The sequence below is a fragment of the Conger conger genome, chromosome 17 (genome assembly GCF_963514075.1).
Source record: "Conger conger chromosome 17, fConCon1.1, whole genome shotgun sequence".
In the NCBI taxonomy this organism is placed as follows: domain Eukaryota; kingdom Metazoa; phylum Chordata; class Actinopteri; order Anguilliformes; family Congridae; genus Conger; species Conger conger.
Window position 1 is genome coordinate 21,738,568 of NC_083776.1, and position 18,084 is coordinate 21,756,651.

At 46.4% G+C, this 18,084-nt stretch overlaps 1 protein-coding gene across 4 annotated transcripts in view; it reads left to right on the forward strand.

Moving 5' to 3' along the window:
* Window positions 1–17,490, forward strand: part of LOC133116586 (protein TANC1-like) — a 129,534-nt gene extending 112,044 nt beyond the window's left edge. For all 4 annotated transcript variants that reach the window (XM_061226311.1, XM_061226313.1, XM_061226312.1 and 1 more), the window contains 8 exons: window positions 8,113–8,246; window positions 8,662–8,785; window positions 9,122–9,297; window positions 9,663–9,795; window positions 11,073–11,164; window positions 12,291–12,437; window positions 14,772–14,872; window positions 15,137–17,490. In XM_061226311.1, coding sequence (XP_061082295.1) covers window positions 8,113–8,246; window positions 8,662–8,785; window positions 9,122–9,297; window positions 9,663–9,795; window positions 11,073–11,164; window positions 12,291–12,437; window positions 14,772–14,872; window positions 15,137–16,337 — 2,108 coding nt within the window. In that variant the 3' untranslated portion in view covers window positions 16,338–17,490. The remainder of the gene's footprint in view (window positions 1–8,112; window positions 8,247–8,661; window positions 8,786–9,121; window positions 9,298–9,662; window positions 9,796–11,072; window positions 11,165–12,290; window positions 12,438–14,771; window positions 14,873–15,136) is intronic.
* Window positions 17,491–18,084: the final 594 nt, after the last annotated feature.

An 18,084-nucleotide genomic window follows, 5' to 3' on the forward strand; every position in this document is an offset into this window, starting at 1 on the left:
GGGTGTTATTGTTTGTCTCTGTGAGTGAGACGGGTGTTATTGTTTGTCTCTGTAAGTGAGACGGGTCTATCACAGTGTGTTATTGTTTGTCTCTGTGAGTGAGACGGGTGTTATTGTTTGTCTCTGTGAGTGAGACGGGTGTTATTGTTTGTCTCTGTGAGTGAGACGGGTCTATCACAGTGTGTTATTGTTTGTCTCTGTGAGTGAGACGGGTGTTATTGTTTGTCTCTGTGAGTGAGACGGGTGTTATTGTTTGTCTCTGTGAGTGAGACGGGTAGGTTAATCCTCGGATATGGCGGTGAGTGAGTTGGGTAGCTTTCCCCCTCCCTCTCAGCCTCTGTCTCCATCCACTGCTGCTGCTCTGACCAGGCTGTCCGTCATTATCCTGTGTACCCTATGCTCTTTGGTAATTGGCGGTTAGAATGTTGTTGTTATGAACCATTTGCATACACCGGAAATCAGTTACACTTATTTCTGGACGTTTTTACACGCAGTTTTACTCATGCTCTTTCCATTTCTCTGGAAATGGACCCTTTGTGCCGGCTCAATTTCGCTTTTATCATGATGGAGTGTCATCAGCCCAAGATGGTCCTGCTCTGCGCTTACTTAGCGCTTTTCTACTTTCCAGCAAAATTGCAGCTGTCCATCCCATTATTCCAAGCATTGGACCAATGGCTTAGCACGATGTCCATTTCACCTGACCCCCACCATTCTTCTTGATTTATTACAGACATTGAACCACCACCCCCCCCCCCCCCCCCCCTCCATTATAGATTGGTATCAGGGCCAGTGTAGCAGACGCTTTGTATGCATTAGAGATGTGAAAGGACACGCTGATCGTCACGCTCTGCAGACTGCTTCCCCTCAAAGCTGATCAAACCTGCTGTAGCAGAATGGGTTTTAACTGTAACCTGGCATCAGAGAGATGGCAGAATAGGGTTTAACTGTAACTTGACAGGACTGAGAGATAGCAGAATTGGGTTTAACTGTAACTTGGCAGGACTGAGAGATAGCAGAATAGGGTTTAACTGTAACTTGGCAGGACTGAGAGATAGCAGAATTGGGTTTAACTAACTTGACAGGACTGAGAGATAGCAGAATTGGGTTTAACTGTAACTTGGCAGGACTGAGAGATAGCAGAATAGGGTTTATCTTTAACTTGACAGGACTGAGAGATAGCAGAATTGGGTTTAACTGTAACTGGAAGGTCTGAGAGATAACAGAATAGGATTGAACTGTAACTTGGCAGGACTGAGAGATAGCAGAATAGGGTTTAACTGTAACTTGGCAGGACTGAGAGCAGTCTGCACAGGTCAGGGTTTTGGGGTCCTCTGTGAAACAGCCAGAGGAGCAGATCTCACAGGAGTGACACAAACCAAGAGGAGAGGAGCAGGTGCCAGCAGGGGGTTTGCAACAAAGGATTGGTCTCTACAGCAACCTTGCCAATCAGCCAATCAGATCTGAGAACAAAAGTGCGTGCTTGGTTTTCCTCTGTATTCTCAAGGCATTCATAGTTAAAAGGCTGTCATAATTAACATACATCACCAGGGTTACCAGATGAAGGCAGGGAATGAGTTTGGGTACACGGCGCATTGTTTCCTGAACAAAGCTGAGAAAGGGTCAAGCGCACGGGAGATGGAAACCATGAAATATACATTGGGTCCAATCATCAAGCTGCTGCGCTCTTCAGCGGGGACACTTTCCCCCAATAGACCTGACTGTCTGCCTCATAATGGCTTCCGTGACTTTCATTGGTGCAACTCTGGTCCTTGTGTTGATAAACACCAATGGCCATCCAAAGCATAGAATTATGACTAGATGTTGAAAGCTCTCATAGCTACACTAAGGAAGCAATTGAACACACCTGAAATACCTGTGAAGCCATTTGTCTTAAATGTTATGGTGCCCTGAAATGGCGGGACTATGTATATAAACTGTTGTAATTTCTAAAAAGTATAAAATACAGTTCATTAAAAGCACTTGAACGTCAAAAATTGTAGGACAGAGTATAGAGCTAAATCAAGAGAAAAAAAAAAGTATTTGTCCCAATACTTATGGAGTTGACTGTACAGTATATAGAAAAACAAGGGCCATGTATACCTTGCAAAACAATGTCAGTATTGTCACAAGCAAGCATAGCCAATATTTGAAAACAAATTTTGCTGTGAAATATTTATTTTCATGTATGGATTTCATATGTAGTAGGGGTTACTTGCCCTTGTTTATGCTTTAAATCTTAGTGATGCTTGCATACCAACCTACGTGTCCTCCGTTTTCACTGTAGATTATAGATACAGAATTTGAGAGGCATGTTGTAAATTGTGGCGAGATACAATTTAGTGTATTTTTGCACATGCCTGACGATGAGTATCATCTCCTCAGAGAGAATATTAGCATTTTCGTGACCAGACATCCACGCAGAATGGATAAAACATCCTCCAGTGAGCTCTTCAGAGCCCATAATGCAACGGGGGCTGTGAATGAGAACAATAGCTGCTCTGTGCTGTTGGTCCTGTGCCAGGTCGCTGCGCTGCTAACAAATGGCTTTGGGATGTAGGTCAGGCCATTAAGAGGCGAGGCTGTCTTTAGTCCTGCTAACTGGTGCTGCCACAGGTATATTCTCTATCGCCCAGCAGAGTGCTGATGGGCTTTTTATGCTGTGAGGTGCTGTATCTGGACTTTCAAAAAGCTGCTGCTCCTTCAAAAGGCGCTTTTATCACTGAAGAACCAAGGCTTTTTTGTCTCATGACACAGATTTGGATTTTTTCTTTTCATCTGAAATGACTGATGTTTTTTTATACTTGTGCAAAATAGCACCACCATGAAATAGTCGGCTCAATATCTTAGGCCACCTTATGTGGGGATGGAAGATGTTGTGTATCCCCGTAGCATAGGTGCAGAGTATCAGTTGGGGACTGATATGGTTGCCTATCAGAGGAAGATCAGTGTTGTTGCATTGAAACGAATGAGTAATCGTAGTTATCTCTGTGTGTGCTTGTGCATGCGGGAGATAGAATGGAACAGAATTGGAGTGTGTTTTTGCTGTTTTGTGGAGAGCGTGCATCTCGCTCAGTCACAGAGAGTACGTGTCTCCTGTTCTGTCGGGCTATTTCCGCGGACTGAGGACACGGTGGATGGTAAATCATGGCCGTCTGTATTCTCCCGGCATCCATTACGTGCCTGTGCCAGAGCAGGTGTCTCCATCGAGCGTGATAAAACCTCTCTGACCTCAGACGGAGAAATCGCCCATCCTCCTGCGCTCCCGCTAATGAATGCATATTGGAATCTAATGGCCCACATCTGGCGCCCGCGCAATACTGGCTAATGCCGCTTTGCATTCAAGGAGATACGCAGGTTGTGTACTTTTGTTTTATGTACTTCTCTGGGGAGCAAATTCAGAAAACTCATCATGCAACTGGCTCAAAAGACTGCCATGGTCAGAGAAAGAACCCCTCCAGTGTGTAGTTCTCTGTTTATAATGTTCTTTGATTTGGTTGCGAGATGATTAAAAATAGATGGAGGGCCTGGATTCAGTCAACTACACTCCATTCCTTTCCTTTGACAAAAGATAAAAACGGACTTTTCTTTCTTCAGAAATGTAGTTTGGCAACTTTATTGTGGTGAGTGTAGAGCTTGCTGAACAGTGTTTCTGAAGTAAGAGCAGTCTTGACAAGGGTGTGGAGGCAGTAAGCCAGAGACACAGCTCTCCTTAACATGCCTGAAAACACCACCAGGGGCCATTGGCACCAGTGAATCAGTGGATTGTGCAAGTAAATGACAATCATCTTCATCATCCTTCCTGGTTTGTCCTGGGAACATTTTCTGTTGTTTGCTCTGGTATGGAAGTTTTCTATGTAATGTTTCTTCAGTCAGGTAGTCTTGTTACGGTAGAATAACCTTTTCAAGAGTCTGAGTCAAAATAACATCAACAGCAGCAGAAAGCATGTATTAAACAGCGTAATTGAGGGAAAGCCAAAGAAGGCCGCATTCGGCTTACGTGAGAATCTCCTGCAAAGTGCCATTCAGCGGTGCCCGCGGAAGCATCGCGTTTTCAGGAGCCGTCTCAGGATGCCTCACTGCCAACGCCGGCGGGAAACGGCGATGACTCCTTCATGCAAATGAGTGCGCTGTTCTATATTCACGCGGACAGAAATATGACCCTCAGGTGCTGGTGCTGTAATGTCGGGTTTATCCTGAGAATAGAGGCGCCGGTGGGGTTGTCAGCAGCATGGCAGCAGCGGGTACATCCCTGCCATTGTGCCGTTACATTACATTACATTACATTACATTACGATGACCTCGGGTGGGAACGGCGTGGAGCAGTGTCAACAAGCGGAGGGCAAGGCCATGTGATTCGCCCATAATGCACAATCTTCACATCGCCGGATGTGAAGTTTGTTTTTATCTCCTGGGAAGGACAGGCAGCTTTGCATTATCTGAGTATGATTTATTAATAATGAAAATAGTGATGAGATGATGCTGAAGAGTACAGTTTATCTAACTGGGGGGAGGACGTGTATATGTGTCCTGAGCCTTTATGGTAAATCATAAAAATAAGAGATGAGCGTCAAAATATCATAAAATATACAGTAGCCCAGCAGGCAATTTTATATTGCTTCAGTCTGCTGTAATTACACGGAAAACACTTTTAAGAGATAAACTCTGTTTAGTATGACCAGTGTTTAGTGTTCTCAGATATCATTCCGCTTTATTATTTAGATTGTGGTGGCGTGTGCAGCGGTCGGGCATCAATCATTGATGCGGGGAGAGCGTCTTTCTGCTGCACGACACGTTCAGCACACAGAGTGGAGGAGAGAGGAGGATCTCTGAACCCCTCACCTCGGATTCGGGATGTGTGAAGCTTGGCAGGCTCTGTCAGCCGGGCGGGTGCAGTACCTGTGCTGGCCTACTTCTGCACAGATGAGGAAAGTAGGTCTCTCGTCACCGGGCTGCGACTGATGGATGGGCTGCGGCGTCTCAGTCTGACACGTGTTAGTTACCCTTCAGCGTGCCTTCCATTCACACGCCGTCCTGCCTGTGCCTCCTTTGAGTAGCTCACTGTCCCCCTCATCCTGCCTGTGCCCCCTTTGATTAGCTCACTGTCCCCCTCATCCTGCCTGTGCCCCCTTCCATTAGCTTACTGTGTCCCCCTCATCCTGCCTGTTCCCCCTGTTCCATTAGCTCACTGTCCCCCTCATCTGCCTGTGCCCCCTTTGATTAGCTCACTGTCCCCCTCATCCTGCCTGTGCCCCCTTCCATTAGCTCACTGTCCCCCTCATCCTGCCTGTGCCCCCTTCCATTAGCTCACTGTCCCCCTCATCCTGCCTGCACCCCCTTCCATTAGCTCACTGTGTCCCCCTCATCTGCCTGTGCTCCAAACCCAGGCAGCAGCTTCTACACATGTACTACACACCAGAGCCCCTGTGTTCTCCAATGAGCAGTTACTCCTGCCGTTTATGCGGTCACACAAACATGCCAATGTCCCGACAAGAACACCGCTGCCAACCCCCCAACCCCCCACCCCAGAGCAGTTAGTCTCGCCTCGGTGCGTGCGTTCGGTCGGTCTAAGGAATGGCGAGACGTGTTCAACGAGGCTGCTGTCCCGGGCCGGTTTGAGGCGTGCGGCGAATGCGCTAAGCGCTAAACGCTACGCGGGGCGTGATGATTTATGGGCCCCTCCGCAGCCCAAGGACAGCGGTGGCAGCTGGGCGGAGACGGAGAGACCGGAGGGGGCAGATTAAGGCTGAGCGCTCACAGAGACGCGGGCTGGCACTCCCTCACAGCGCCCGGGCGACATATCAATTCGCCCGCGTCTGGGGCGAGAGGAGGAGGAGGGGTGAGGCTTTATTAAAGATCAGAGATATCCCATCGCCCCCCGAAGATGAAAGCCAGTGATGTCACTGGAGTTTTCACTGCAAATGTCGAATATGGACCACTCTTTTCTCCTTGATGGTAATTTAACCTTTTTACACTTTACTCCCTTTGGAAGATTGCTGAAGAATAATCTTTTTTCTTTTTTTTACATTATTAGTTAAATTGAGGCCAACATACATCTACAGTATGTGTCTCCAGAGGTTTTTTTTCATATTTATTTTATTTATCTTATTTCAGCGGGGTTGAAGTCATTAAATTGAGAGGTCATTTTTTTCTCCCTCTTTGTGCTTTGGTGAGATTTCCCAGCGGACCAGCTGGAGTGTGCTTTTCCTGGACAGTATTACAATGGCTCTGGCACTCAGACCGATGATGTCACCCTGTCTGCGTGTGGCTTAAGAGTCTTTAATCTTCTCCGAGTGAAGCGGAGAGCATTCCCTGCTCCGTTTGTAGCGGGGTATGGTACCTAGTGCGGTCGCTAATACCGTGATAACGCGTGTTTCCACCGTCTTTTTCTAATGACATCACCCTTTCAGCCTCTCCTTCTCCGTTCCTGAAGGAACTGAATGTGTTTGTCTTTGTCCAGAGGACGGTTTGCTCTGAGATAACAATGGCGTCAACCTGTATTCGCCTGGTATCAGGCAAGACTGCTTTTTAAATTAAGTATTCACTCTGTGGCAGCGACACCTTCATTGTAGCTACACAGCGCTAGGTGCAATTCGCAGTATCAGTAGAATCCAGGCACGGTGAGATAAGACTCTCCCTATCAAGTGATGGGAAAGTGAATAAAATAAAGGTTAAACCAGTCATCGCTGGCTTGGAGCTGCAATGTTGGTGTCAGCAGTGTGCATATTGAGAGGTGAACTCTGATGACACCACTGCAATAGTACTGACCAATAGTCGGCTGAAAAAGCCAGAAGGACCCTCAGACAGACTGACCTGCAGCCTACGAAAATTAGAATTATGACGAGCCAAAACCATGTTTGTTTTTTAATTGTACAGTAGGTCCTTCCCCTGTTGTGGAAATGAAATGGAAATAATGCTGAAAGTGACACTCTGCAGGTTTGCTACACATGCTTGTCCTGTATTTCATATTCTCCCACTGCAGTATGAATGCAACTTTATTCATGTTCATGCAGGTCCTTTGTAGTATGGCATAGCCCAAAAACATTGAAACAGGAAAATGAAAGCAATCCCAAAACAGGCCCCTATTATCTCCTGGCTATGAGAGCTGACTGTTTTATGCTGGTCTAATTTCATTAGAATATTAAGTTCATCAGCACTTGAGTTTTCTTTTCTCTTCATTTGAGTGCTGTGACCAGCAGGCAGAAGTGGAACACGTTGAGCATGTTCAGCTCTCTGAGCCTCTCATGTTTTCCATTTCCACAGAAATAATTCCCCAGGCTCTGTACGTCTGTGGTGGGCATGTTTTCCTGGCTGTGTTTACTGTTCTGACCCTGTTGAAGCTCCTCTGCCTTGTGTTGCTCTCACTGGCAACTCTTTCCCATAATGCTACTATTTGGAGCCACGTGTATTTTGTTGCGTATGAAAAATAGATCAAATGATTATGTAATGGTCAGATTATAGGATTAGGCCCGCCCACCTCCACTGGCTGCCAATCATGGAGGTGCATGGCAGAGAGGTGAAGGGTTTTCTGCTGTTGTTGTTTTTTTTTAAACCTTTATCTTTTATGTAACTGTATTCTTTTGTAAAAGTCCCATTGAGATAAAGTGTTTTCTTTGCTAGGAGATCAAAAGGCAGCACAATCGAGAGAAATGCGCATTACCTAGAAAAACCTGTACACAAATCGCAAGCATCGGGCATGGGTCCTATAACACACACACACACACACACACACACACACACACACACACACACGTATATCTTACAACAAGTCACTTCCTCTGCATCTACCAGGACAAATAATGAGCATAAAACAAGAGTGGCTTGCTGGTGTACAGTATGAAAGGTCCTGTAGCAGTGAGGACAGAATCTGTGGTGAACGCTGGGGCAGACTGTTGCCTATTGGCTAATATGCTTGACTGGGACCTGGAAGCCCCAGTGTAGCCTCAGTAAAATCAGTGCAGCTGTTGGGCCCTTTGAACAAGGCCCTTAACCCCACATTGCTCCATGGGGGATTGTCTCCTGCTTAGTCTAATCAACTGTAAGTGGCTGTGGATAGAAGCGTCAGCTGCATTACTGTGCGGCACTGTGACGGCTCCCTCTCTGCTCTCTCCACAGCACTGACCGCGGCTGCCGGCCGGGGGAAGATGGAGGTCTGTGACTTCCTGCTGCAGCAGGGCGCCGTGGTGCAGCAGACCAATCGCAGAGGAGTATCGCCTCTCTTCTGCGCCGTCAGGCAGGGCCACTGGCAGGTGATTGGTCCACAAATACGAGTCTTATTTTAACGTGTCATATCGGCCACTTCCCATTTGACTTGAACTTGCCTTTTCTGACAAACATTTCAATAAAAAATGGCGGTCCACTTTATTCTCTCTGTTAGTTAAAATGAGAGGGACAAAAGTCAATAATAATTATTGTAATTATGAAAATTACAATATACTGTCATGTCAAACATACAGATGTTGAAAGCAAAGCTAATGTCTGAAATGTGCAAAATATGTATGATCAGTGCTCAAAGGTGGTACATTTAGGCTGTCATTGTGTTTCTTTATTAAATGCTTTTTGTTTGTGTGTATGTTTGTGTGTGTGTGTGTGTGTGTGTGTGTGTGTGTGTGTGTGTGTGTGTGTTTGTGCATGCGTATGTGCACGTGTGTGTCTGTGTGTCAGATTGCAGACCTCCTGCTGCAGAACGGCGCAGACGTTAACGTCACGGATAAGCAGGGGCGCACCCTGCTGATGGTGGCTGCTTGCGAGGGCCATCTGAGCACTGCTGAATTCCTGCTGTCAAAGGGTGAGCTCCCACACTCCCACAATGCATCAGGACAGGTCAATCACTCCGGTCCCCATACCCAATCACAAATGCCAAAGCAAGATAAAGCTCTGTGCCAAATCATTAAAGTGAAATGACACCAGTGGCTCTACTATGATTGTGTTTGGAAATCTGACTGTCTGCTTTCTTCTGAGTTCCTTGTTGTGCTGTGTGATGAGATAGATAGTCACAGTTATATCAGTTATATAGCACTTTTCTCACACTCAGAGCACTTTACAATGGTGCCAGAATGCTCAGCACACATCAGCTGCGAGAGAGGGAGAGAACAGTGTGATGTCGCGCGTGTGTGTCTCCCAGGCGCTTGTTTAACGGCGATGGATAAGGAGGGCCTGACGCCTCTGAGCTGGGCGTGTCTGAAGGGCCACAAGAACGTGGTGCAGTACCTGGTGGAGAAGGGCGCGGTCATCGACCACACGGACAAGAACGGGCGCACCCCGCTGGACCTGGCTGCCTTCTACGGCGACGCCGAAATCGTGAGTCATGCCATGCCCCCCCACCCCCCCCTCGTTTCCAGGCAACACAGACCCCTTTAATGGAGTTTCTGGGCTTTTCACATGCTTAAGCCCCAAGTGTACTTTGTACTATAGTTCCTGACCTTATTACTTACAGATTTGGCCTATTTACCATGTGTACTAGCCTTAATGTTCATAGCTGTGCAACGGATTGTATGTGGATTGTACATTATCCGACCAGCTCTCTAGTTTGTTCGAATGACCTTGGAGTGCACTTTTTGTACGTTGCTTTGGATAAAAGCGAAATTAAGTGTAATGTAAGGTAAGGTACTGAGAGGTTGTGTTTGCGGAGAGCACCCTGTGACTGACCTCTGCGCCCCCCGCAGGTACATTACTTGGTGGAGAGAGGTGCAGTGATCGAGCACGTGGACTTCAGCGGGATGAGGCCATTGGACAGGGCCATCGGCTGTCGCAACACGTCCGTGGTGGTGACCCTACTGAAGAAGGGCGCCAAGCTGGGTGAGCACCGGACACTTTGGCCACTCGGGTAACCCAGAACCCAATCAGAGCTAGAGTCAATAGAGCCAGCCAATCAGAATCCACACGAGCTGGCCTCATACAGGAACACTGTCGTCATATTATGTTTCATATGAAGGAAATAAATAAATAAATACTTAAATACTTTTAATGTATATACTTTTATTTGTGTAATTTTATGGTAATTTATGCTGCCATGAAAGAGGATATTTCTGTGGTCATTTTCCCCAATTATGAGTTTAATAGATGTAGTAGTCCTTTAGATGAATAATTACTCGGTGTGCTTGTCACTGTCCATCCGAGGTTGCTGCCAATTTAGCGAAGGCACATTTGCGTTCTCCTCAGGAGAGAGCTCGCTGGCCTCCTGATGTAAAAATAATGAGGGAAAAGAAGCTGTTGTTTAAAGATTGGATGAGGCTCTTCTTCAGCCAGACTTCAGCCAAACGGCTCAAATGAAAGTAAATAAGGCGGAATGCGACGATTAGCTCCTGATATTATCAGCGCGCTTATTTCACGTCTCAAACGCGACGCCACACCGTGCCCTCCGGAGATTAGATTTTCTACAAACCGCATCTCTCCCTCTCCCTCCTTTCTTCCCTTGCCCTCTCTCCATCCCGCTCTCTCATCCTCCCTCTGTTTTCGGGCTAATTAAAGAATCTGACTTTGAGGCTGCGAATGACATTCGCTGAATAATGGAGGCTTGGAGCCCATTCGCCGCCACTTTTAGATCTTATCAGGAATTAATTTTCTCCACAACCATCTCTAATGATTGTTTTATTAAACATCCCCCCGGAACCGCAATGCTTAGAATGTACAATGTACACACCGCTCCAACCAATTAGTATTCTGTCACGCTTTTGTTTGGCTAGTCACTTCTATTGAAGTTTTTGTTCAAGAAGTAGAAATTATACGCAGTGCCTGCTCATGAGTATTTAGAATTCCTCTCAGGCGTCTTGGTGCAGTTGAACAGGTAGCCATTTTAAGTGTAGAATGGAATGAATCTGAATGCACTGCGCTGCAGTTTTGAGTTGTATTTGTTCTCTGCATGTACCACTCCTGGGATTTCTCTCTTTAATGCCTTGCCCTTTTCTCTTTCTTAACTGCTTTCCGTAATACTTAAGGCTACAGAACCTCTCCTTATGATCGATCAGGTACAATATTTAGGTAACTTTACACTGTACCAATTCCATGGTCAGCATTGTCTCTGTGTGTGGGCGTGGCCGTGGTGTGACCCTGCCCTCTCTCTCCTCTTCCCGCAGGGAACGCCGCGTGGGCGATGGCCACGTCCAAGCCCGATATCCTCATCATCCTCCTGCAGAAGCTCATGGAGGAAGGCAACATGCTCTATAAGGTGAGGCCAGAGCCTGGCTGAACACAGGCCTGTGTTAGTGTTACCGGTGATACTGTGATATTGTGTGTCACTGCTACTGGTCAACACTCACAGAAATGACCCCACGACCTGTAGTCTGTCCATTACAGATTTCACTCCACTGCATTTGTGTTAATGGGTATACCTGATGATGTTATTATGGGCTGTTGTGTGTTTCCCAAATGAAGGCGATACCTTTAGTTTGCAGGTGCATTCGAGAGTACAACCAATTATGTTGAGATCAAATCAGTAAATGTGAAAGGGCAGGATTTTGAAATGCAGTGCCATTGGTTACCGTGAATTGAATTTCAGTTTGGGTTTTTCCCCCCTCGGTTGTATTGTATGTTGTGGTTCTTCTGTACGAGTAGAACAGTTGGGAAAGTGTAGTTGTTTAGAATATCTATTATTAACCGTCTACTTTTCTATTTAAAAAAAAGCATTTAAAAAGTAGTACCTGCTTCAGTTTAATCAGAACCTGTAAAAGTGGCATTTGGAGGGAGGGGTGGGAGTCTGTTTTTGAGGCTTTGAGGCCCTTCTGTCTGAAATATTTAAGCGCTTTTCATCATAGCAGTCAATCTGTCAGAGCCAGGACATCACATGTAATGAAATGCATATGAGGCTTTTACCAGCCAGTGAAAATGCAGAGCAGATGAATAATTGGCGTGAGTGTTCACAGACAAAGCGCTGATTGATCCCTGACATTTAACACACCGAACCCGCAGCTGGAAAAGACAAAGTGTGTGATTGACAGAGTCAAACTGTGCTGTGGCCAGCCTGGTGGGGAGTGTGTGATGACTGTCTGCCCTCTCTCCTCTCTCTCCGTCTCCTTCTGTCTCTCCCTTTCTCTCCCTCTTCCTGCCTCAATTGCTGTCCTTCTTTCCCTCCTCCCCCCCCTCTCTCTCTCTCACACACACACACACTCATACACACGTGTGTCCTCTCTCAAACTCACTCTCACATACACACACACACACACACACACACACACTCTCTCTCTCCCTCTCTCTCTCTCCCTCCCTCCCTCTCTCTCTCTCTCCCCCTCTCTCTCCCTCTCCCTCCCTCTCCCTCTCTCTCCCTCTCTCTCTCTCTCTCTCTCTCTCTCTCTCAGAAGGGGAAGATGAAAGAGGCTGCACAGAGGTACCAGTACGCCTTGAGGAAGTTTCCCCGCGAGGGGTTCGGAGACGACCTGAAATCCTTCAAAGAGCTGAGAGTGTCCCTGTACCTCAACCTGTCCCGCTGTCGCAGGAAAACTAACGTGAGCTCTTCTGTGTGACCTGTACTTTTACACCAGTGCTGTTCTGTGTGACACATTTACACCAGTGCTGTTCTGTGTGACCTGTTCTGTGTGACGTGTACCTTTACACCAGTGCTCTTCTGTGTGACCTGTACTTTTACACCAGTACTCTTCTGTGTGACCTGTTCTGTGTGACCTGCACCTTTACACCAGTACTGTTCTGTGTGACACATTTACACATTTACACCAGTGCTGTTCTGTGTGACCTGTACTTTTACACCAGTGCTGTTCTGTGTGACCTGTACTTTTACACCAGTACTCTTCTGTGTGACCTGTACGTTTACACCAGTGCTGTTCTGTGTGACCTGTACTTTTACACCAGTACTGTTCTGTGTGACCTGTTCTGTGTGACCTGCACCTTTACACCAGTACTGTTCTGTGTGACACATTTACACATTTACACCAGTACTGTTCTGTGTGACCTGTACTTTTACACCAGTGCTCTTCTGTGTGACCTGTACTTTTACACCAGTGCTCTTCTGTGTGACCTGTACTTTTACACCAGTACTGTTCTGTGTGACCTGTACTTTTACACCAGTACTGTTCTGTGTGACCTGTACTTTTACACCAGTACTGTTCTGTGTGACCTGTACTTTTACACCAGTACTGTTCTGTGTGACCTGTACGTTTACACCAGTACTGTTCTGTGTGACCTGTACTTTTACACCAGTACTCTTCTGTGTGACCTGTACTTTTACACCAGTACTCTTCTGTGTGACCTGTTCTGTGTGACCTGTACCTTTACACCAGTACTGTTCTGTGTGACACATTTACACATTTACACCAGTACTGTTCTGTGTGACCTGTACTTTTACACCAGTGCTCTTCTGTGTGACCTGTACTTTTACACCAGTGCTCTTCTGTGTGACCTGTACTTTTACACCAGTGCTGTTCTGTGTGACCTGTACTTTTACACCAGTGCTGTTCTGTGTGACCTGTACTTTTACACCAGTACTGTTCTGTGTGACCTGTACTTTTACACCAGTACTGTTCTGTGTGACCTGAACTTTTACACCAGTACTCTTCTGTGTGACCTGTACTTTTACACCAGTACTCTTCTGTGTGACCTGTACTTTTACACCAGTGCTGTTCTGTGTGACCTGTACTTTTACACAAGTACTGTTCTGTGTGACCTGTACTTTTACCGCAGTACTGTTCTGTGTGACCTGTACTTTTACACCAGTACTGTTCTGTGTGACCTATACATTTACACCAGTACTGTTCTGTGTGACCTATACTTTTACACCAGTACTGTTCTGTGTGACCTATACTTTTACACCAGTGCTGTTCTGTGTGACCTATACTTTTACACCAGTGCTGTTCTGTGTGACCTATACTTTTACACCAGTGCTGTTCTGTGTGACCTGTACTTTTACACCAGTGCTGTTCTGTGTGACCTGTACTTTTACATCAGTACTGTTCTGTGTGACCTGTACTTTTACACCAGTACTGTTCTGTGTGACCTGTACTTTTACACCAGTACTGTTCTGTGTGACACATTTACACAAGTACTGTTCTGTGTGACCTATACATTTACACCAGTACTGTTCTGTGTGACACATTTACACATTTACACCAGTACTGTTCTGTGTGACCTATACATTTACACCAGTACTGTTCTGTGTCAGCTCATAGAATCATAATGTTTTTGGGTTAATGGGTGATGAATACCTTCTCCCCAGGTACAGGCTAGTAGCTTCCCTCTATAGTAGCATTTACAATGCCAAGGCATGTTGAATGGTCTGGTATAAAGTATATCTACTGTAAATAACAGGATGCTATGTAAAACGTCACTTTGAATAAGGGTGTGTGCTGAGCAACTAAATAATTCAGTCTCTATAATGTAGTTTTATTCATTCCCATTCACGCTACAAATCAAACATGGCAGACATCACTGGAGGGAAGGCAGTTAGAATGATCTCAGCTTCTAATTGTGCTGCAGGCTAGCTCAAGATTAATCTAGTCAAACCAGTTATTACAGTATGTCATTAACACAAACAACTGTCACCAGTGTGTACACACACTCAACACCCCTTCAGGCAACTTCCACATGGGGGAGGAAAACATCTTCATGATTCATGTAATATGAGCAGTAAACCTGTTACTACGATTTATCTCCTCAAGAACAGAACCCCTTTTGTATTCACCATTCTTAATCTGTGTAAAAAAAATAAAAAAGGGAACAAAAACGTTTTTGATATAATGTCGGGGAAGTGAACTGGATTCATGAATGAATTTGTCTGTTGCAATGATGCCATTTTGTCTATCCTGATTGTGGGTTTCCTCCCGAAACAGGACTTTGGAATGGCCGAGGAATTCGCAACGAAGGCCCTGGAGCTGAAGCCAAAGTCGTACGAGGCGTTTTACGCCAGAGCCCGGGCGAAACGGAGCAGCAGGTACCACTCCTCCTCCAAATATACATCCTGTTCCACTGGAGGCTTCAGACTAATAAGCTCCGCTGATTGGCTGGGGTACAGTGAGAAGCCTAGCTGATTGGCTACCAGCGCTTTACCGGTTGAATCCAATAATTGGCGTGGCTGACCTGGCTTTGGTCTCCCTCTCTCCCTCTTTCTCTCTCTCTCTCTCATCCCTCCCATCACCCCTCCCTCTCGCTCCCTCTCCCCCTCTTTCTCTCCCTCCCTCCCTCTCTTGCTCCACAGGCAGTTTTCCACGGCCCTGGCAGACCTACACGAGGCAGCCAGGCTCTGCCCCAACAACCGGGAGATCCGCCGTCTCCTGGCACGTGTGGAGGACGAGTGCACTCAGCTGCAGCGCGCCCAGCAGAAGCAGCAGGGGGCGCCAAACCTGAGCCCGCCCGGCCACGAGTCCGACCAGGAGGAGGAGGAAGAGGAGGAGGAAGGGCGCGTGGACAGCCAGGTCACCCCGGAGCTGAAGGACGTTGATGAAGAGGATCCCGCTCCACAGGACAAGAGACAGGAGAACTGGCCCCCGAACATCTACTCGCTCAACCGGACACTTCCCGACTCTGTGAGCGGGTCCAACCCCAGACCAGGGCCGTACCTCCGGGAGCCTCTGACCCAGCAGGGTCTGGTCCTGCAGCCCTCCAAGCAGGCCCAGATCGTCAAAACCAACCAGCACATGAACTCGCTGCAGTCCGGAGGCCGGGTGGGGGGGAAGGGCCAGTCCCACTACGGCCCGTCCAGCCCCCTGCCCAGCCGGCACATCTCCAGCGTCCTGACGGCCGGGCCTGGGATCGACATCAGCCCTCTCCAGGAGCCCCTGCACCACCCCGAGCCACAGCCCCCCTTCCCGGACGCGCTGGCCGGGGGACCAGAGGCGCGGAAGGACCCGGGCTCGGGGGCAGGCTCCCAGGCGGGCAGCATGAAGGTGTCCAGCTCCACCAGCAGCCTGGCGTCCAGCAGCAGCCTGTCGGACAGCGGCAAGCTGCAGGGCCCGGACGTGCGCGCCAAGACCGGCACGGCCGAGTACAAGCCCCGGCCCTTCATGGGGGTCATGGACAAGACGGTGCGCTTTCAGCAGCTGCAGCTGCAGCACCAGGCCCCCCCCGGGCGCTGCTGGCAGGGGCCGCCCTCGGAGGGAGTCTCCCCTCCCCCGCTGAACTGCGAGCTGCCTTTCGGCAAATCAGGGAGCGCCGCGGCGTACCCCACGGGTCTGTCTCAGGGACCCGTGGGGAGTCTCCACAACGGGTCGCACGTCAAGGACTTCGCCGACAAGTTCTGCCAGGCCGCCACCTGCTACAAAGAGTCCAAGCCAACCATGGCGCTGCCACATTCCTTCACCGACGGCAAGCCCAAGCAGGCCAGCCTGGCCCGGGATAACCCCGCCATTCACGCTGCTTCAATGAAACCAAAGCGATCATTTATAGAGTCCAACGTGTGAGTTCTTCAGTCACCCGGCCCCAATTTCGCTCCACCAGTTCCAACATTTTACACATTATTTTAATTAGTTTCTTTTTTGTTTTGTTTTGTTTGCAAACCACTACAAATATAGGTTTTTCATCTCTTAACCTTTCGGAATTATAGTATGAAAGTTATGTTTATTTGTGTACTTACCTGAATGAATATTGACCACAGGCAGTATTTAACATTTGGTTTTAATCTTAATCTTTAAGATTAAGATCCTTTAATCTTTAATATAAAACAAATACGTACAGCAAGTGCTTTTGTTACAGGACTGCATGCCGTGTTTCAGCCAAGCTGGACACAGCACACAGGCACTCTTACGGCATCTGTACGCAGACAAAACAGCCATGGCACTTTAATAAGTAATATAGGCCGTTCAGGTGCTCATATTAAATATAAAAGCCTGCGTTCTTAGGTTATTAAAGTCGAGGTACATTATTAAGAGGATTGAGCCCTTTGTTAAGGAACTATGGTGCTGATGGAAGTAAAATGAAATGCTTGTAATGGTGTAATGGAACATAGAAGAGAAGTTGGACATGGGCACTTCTGTTTTGAGGATACTGCAAATCATTACTATTTGTACATATGTATATACATATTTCCTTCTTTGAAAAGATGTATGTCGTTGTATTCAACTTGTTCACATCATAGGTATTTTGAGTTTAATTCCTGCACAGCTTGGTTCAGATGGTATATATGGCTCAGAAACATTTCTCATGTATGTTTGTACATTGTATAAATTGCCCAATAATGTTTAAGTAAATCCTTTCAGTATGGGATTATTGTTGCTGTTTAGGTTAATTTATTTACAGCTCCTACGGCTTGGTCAGTTGTAAAAGCAATATATTTTATATAGTTATTTTTGCACAGCTACTAAGACATTTTCAGATTTCAATAAGTCTTGATAATTTTGGTTTAAGTGCATGCTACAGTTACAATTTATAACAAAGAATATAAAAATGTATAAATAAAGAGTTTGGGGGGAGGGGCATTACTATATTTTAATATGTATGTTATTTGCAAATGTTGACATGTTTTCAGTATTGTGAGTTGTATTCCTATTATCACATACTGTAATAGAACATTACTGCCATACCAACAATGGGGAAATAAAATCCCACTGGAAAACAGCCATGTTGCATCTCTTTTCATGGACATGGAAGACAAATACAACTTTAACATTCTTATTACGCATACACATATACAGTACGTAAGCATGTAAAATAATTCCGTAAAGCAAAGATGCTTTCAAAAATGATGACATCAATTGTTTTAAATACAATGGGGGAAATAAGTATTGAACACATCAACATTTTGTCCAGTAAATGTATTTCCAATGAGGCCGAAATGTGCACCAGACTTTGGTATTAACTCAAGAAATCCAGACAAAAAATATAAACATTAAAGTCCATATGTAAATAAAGTTATGTGTAATAAAGTGGAATGACATAGGAAAAAAGTATTGAACACACTAACTGAAATTAATTCAATACTTAATGGAGAAGCCTTTGTTTGTAATGACAGCTTCAAGGCGCTTTCTGTATGAAGTAACTAATCGCCTGCAGTATTCAGGTGTGATTTTGGCCCATTCCTCTACACTGTCTTTAAATCTTTAAGATTGCAGGGGGCCCTCTTGTGAATCTGGATCTTCAGATGCTTCCACAAATGTTCAATTGAGTTTAAGTCAGGTGATTGACTGGGCCATTCCAACAAGTTGATTTTCT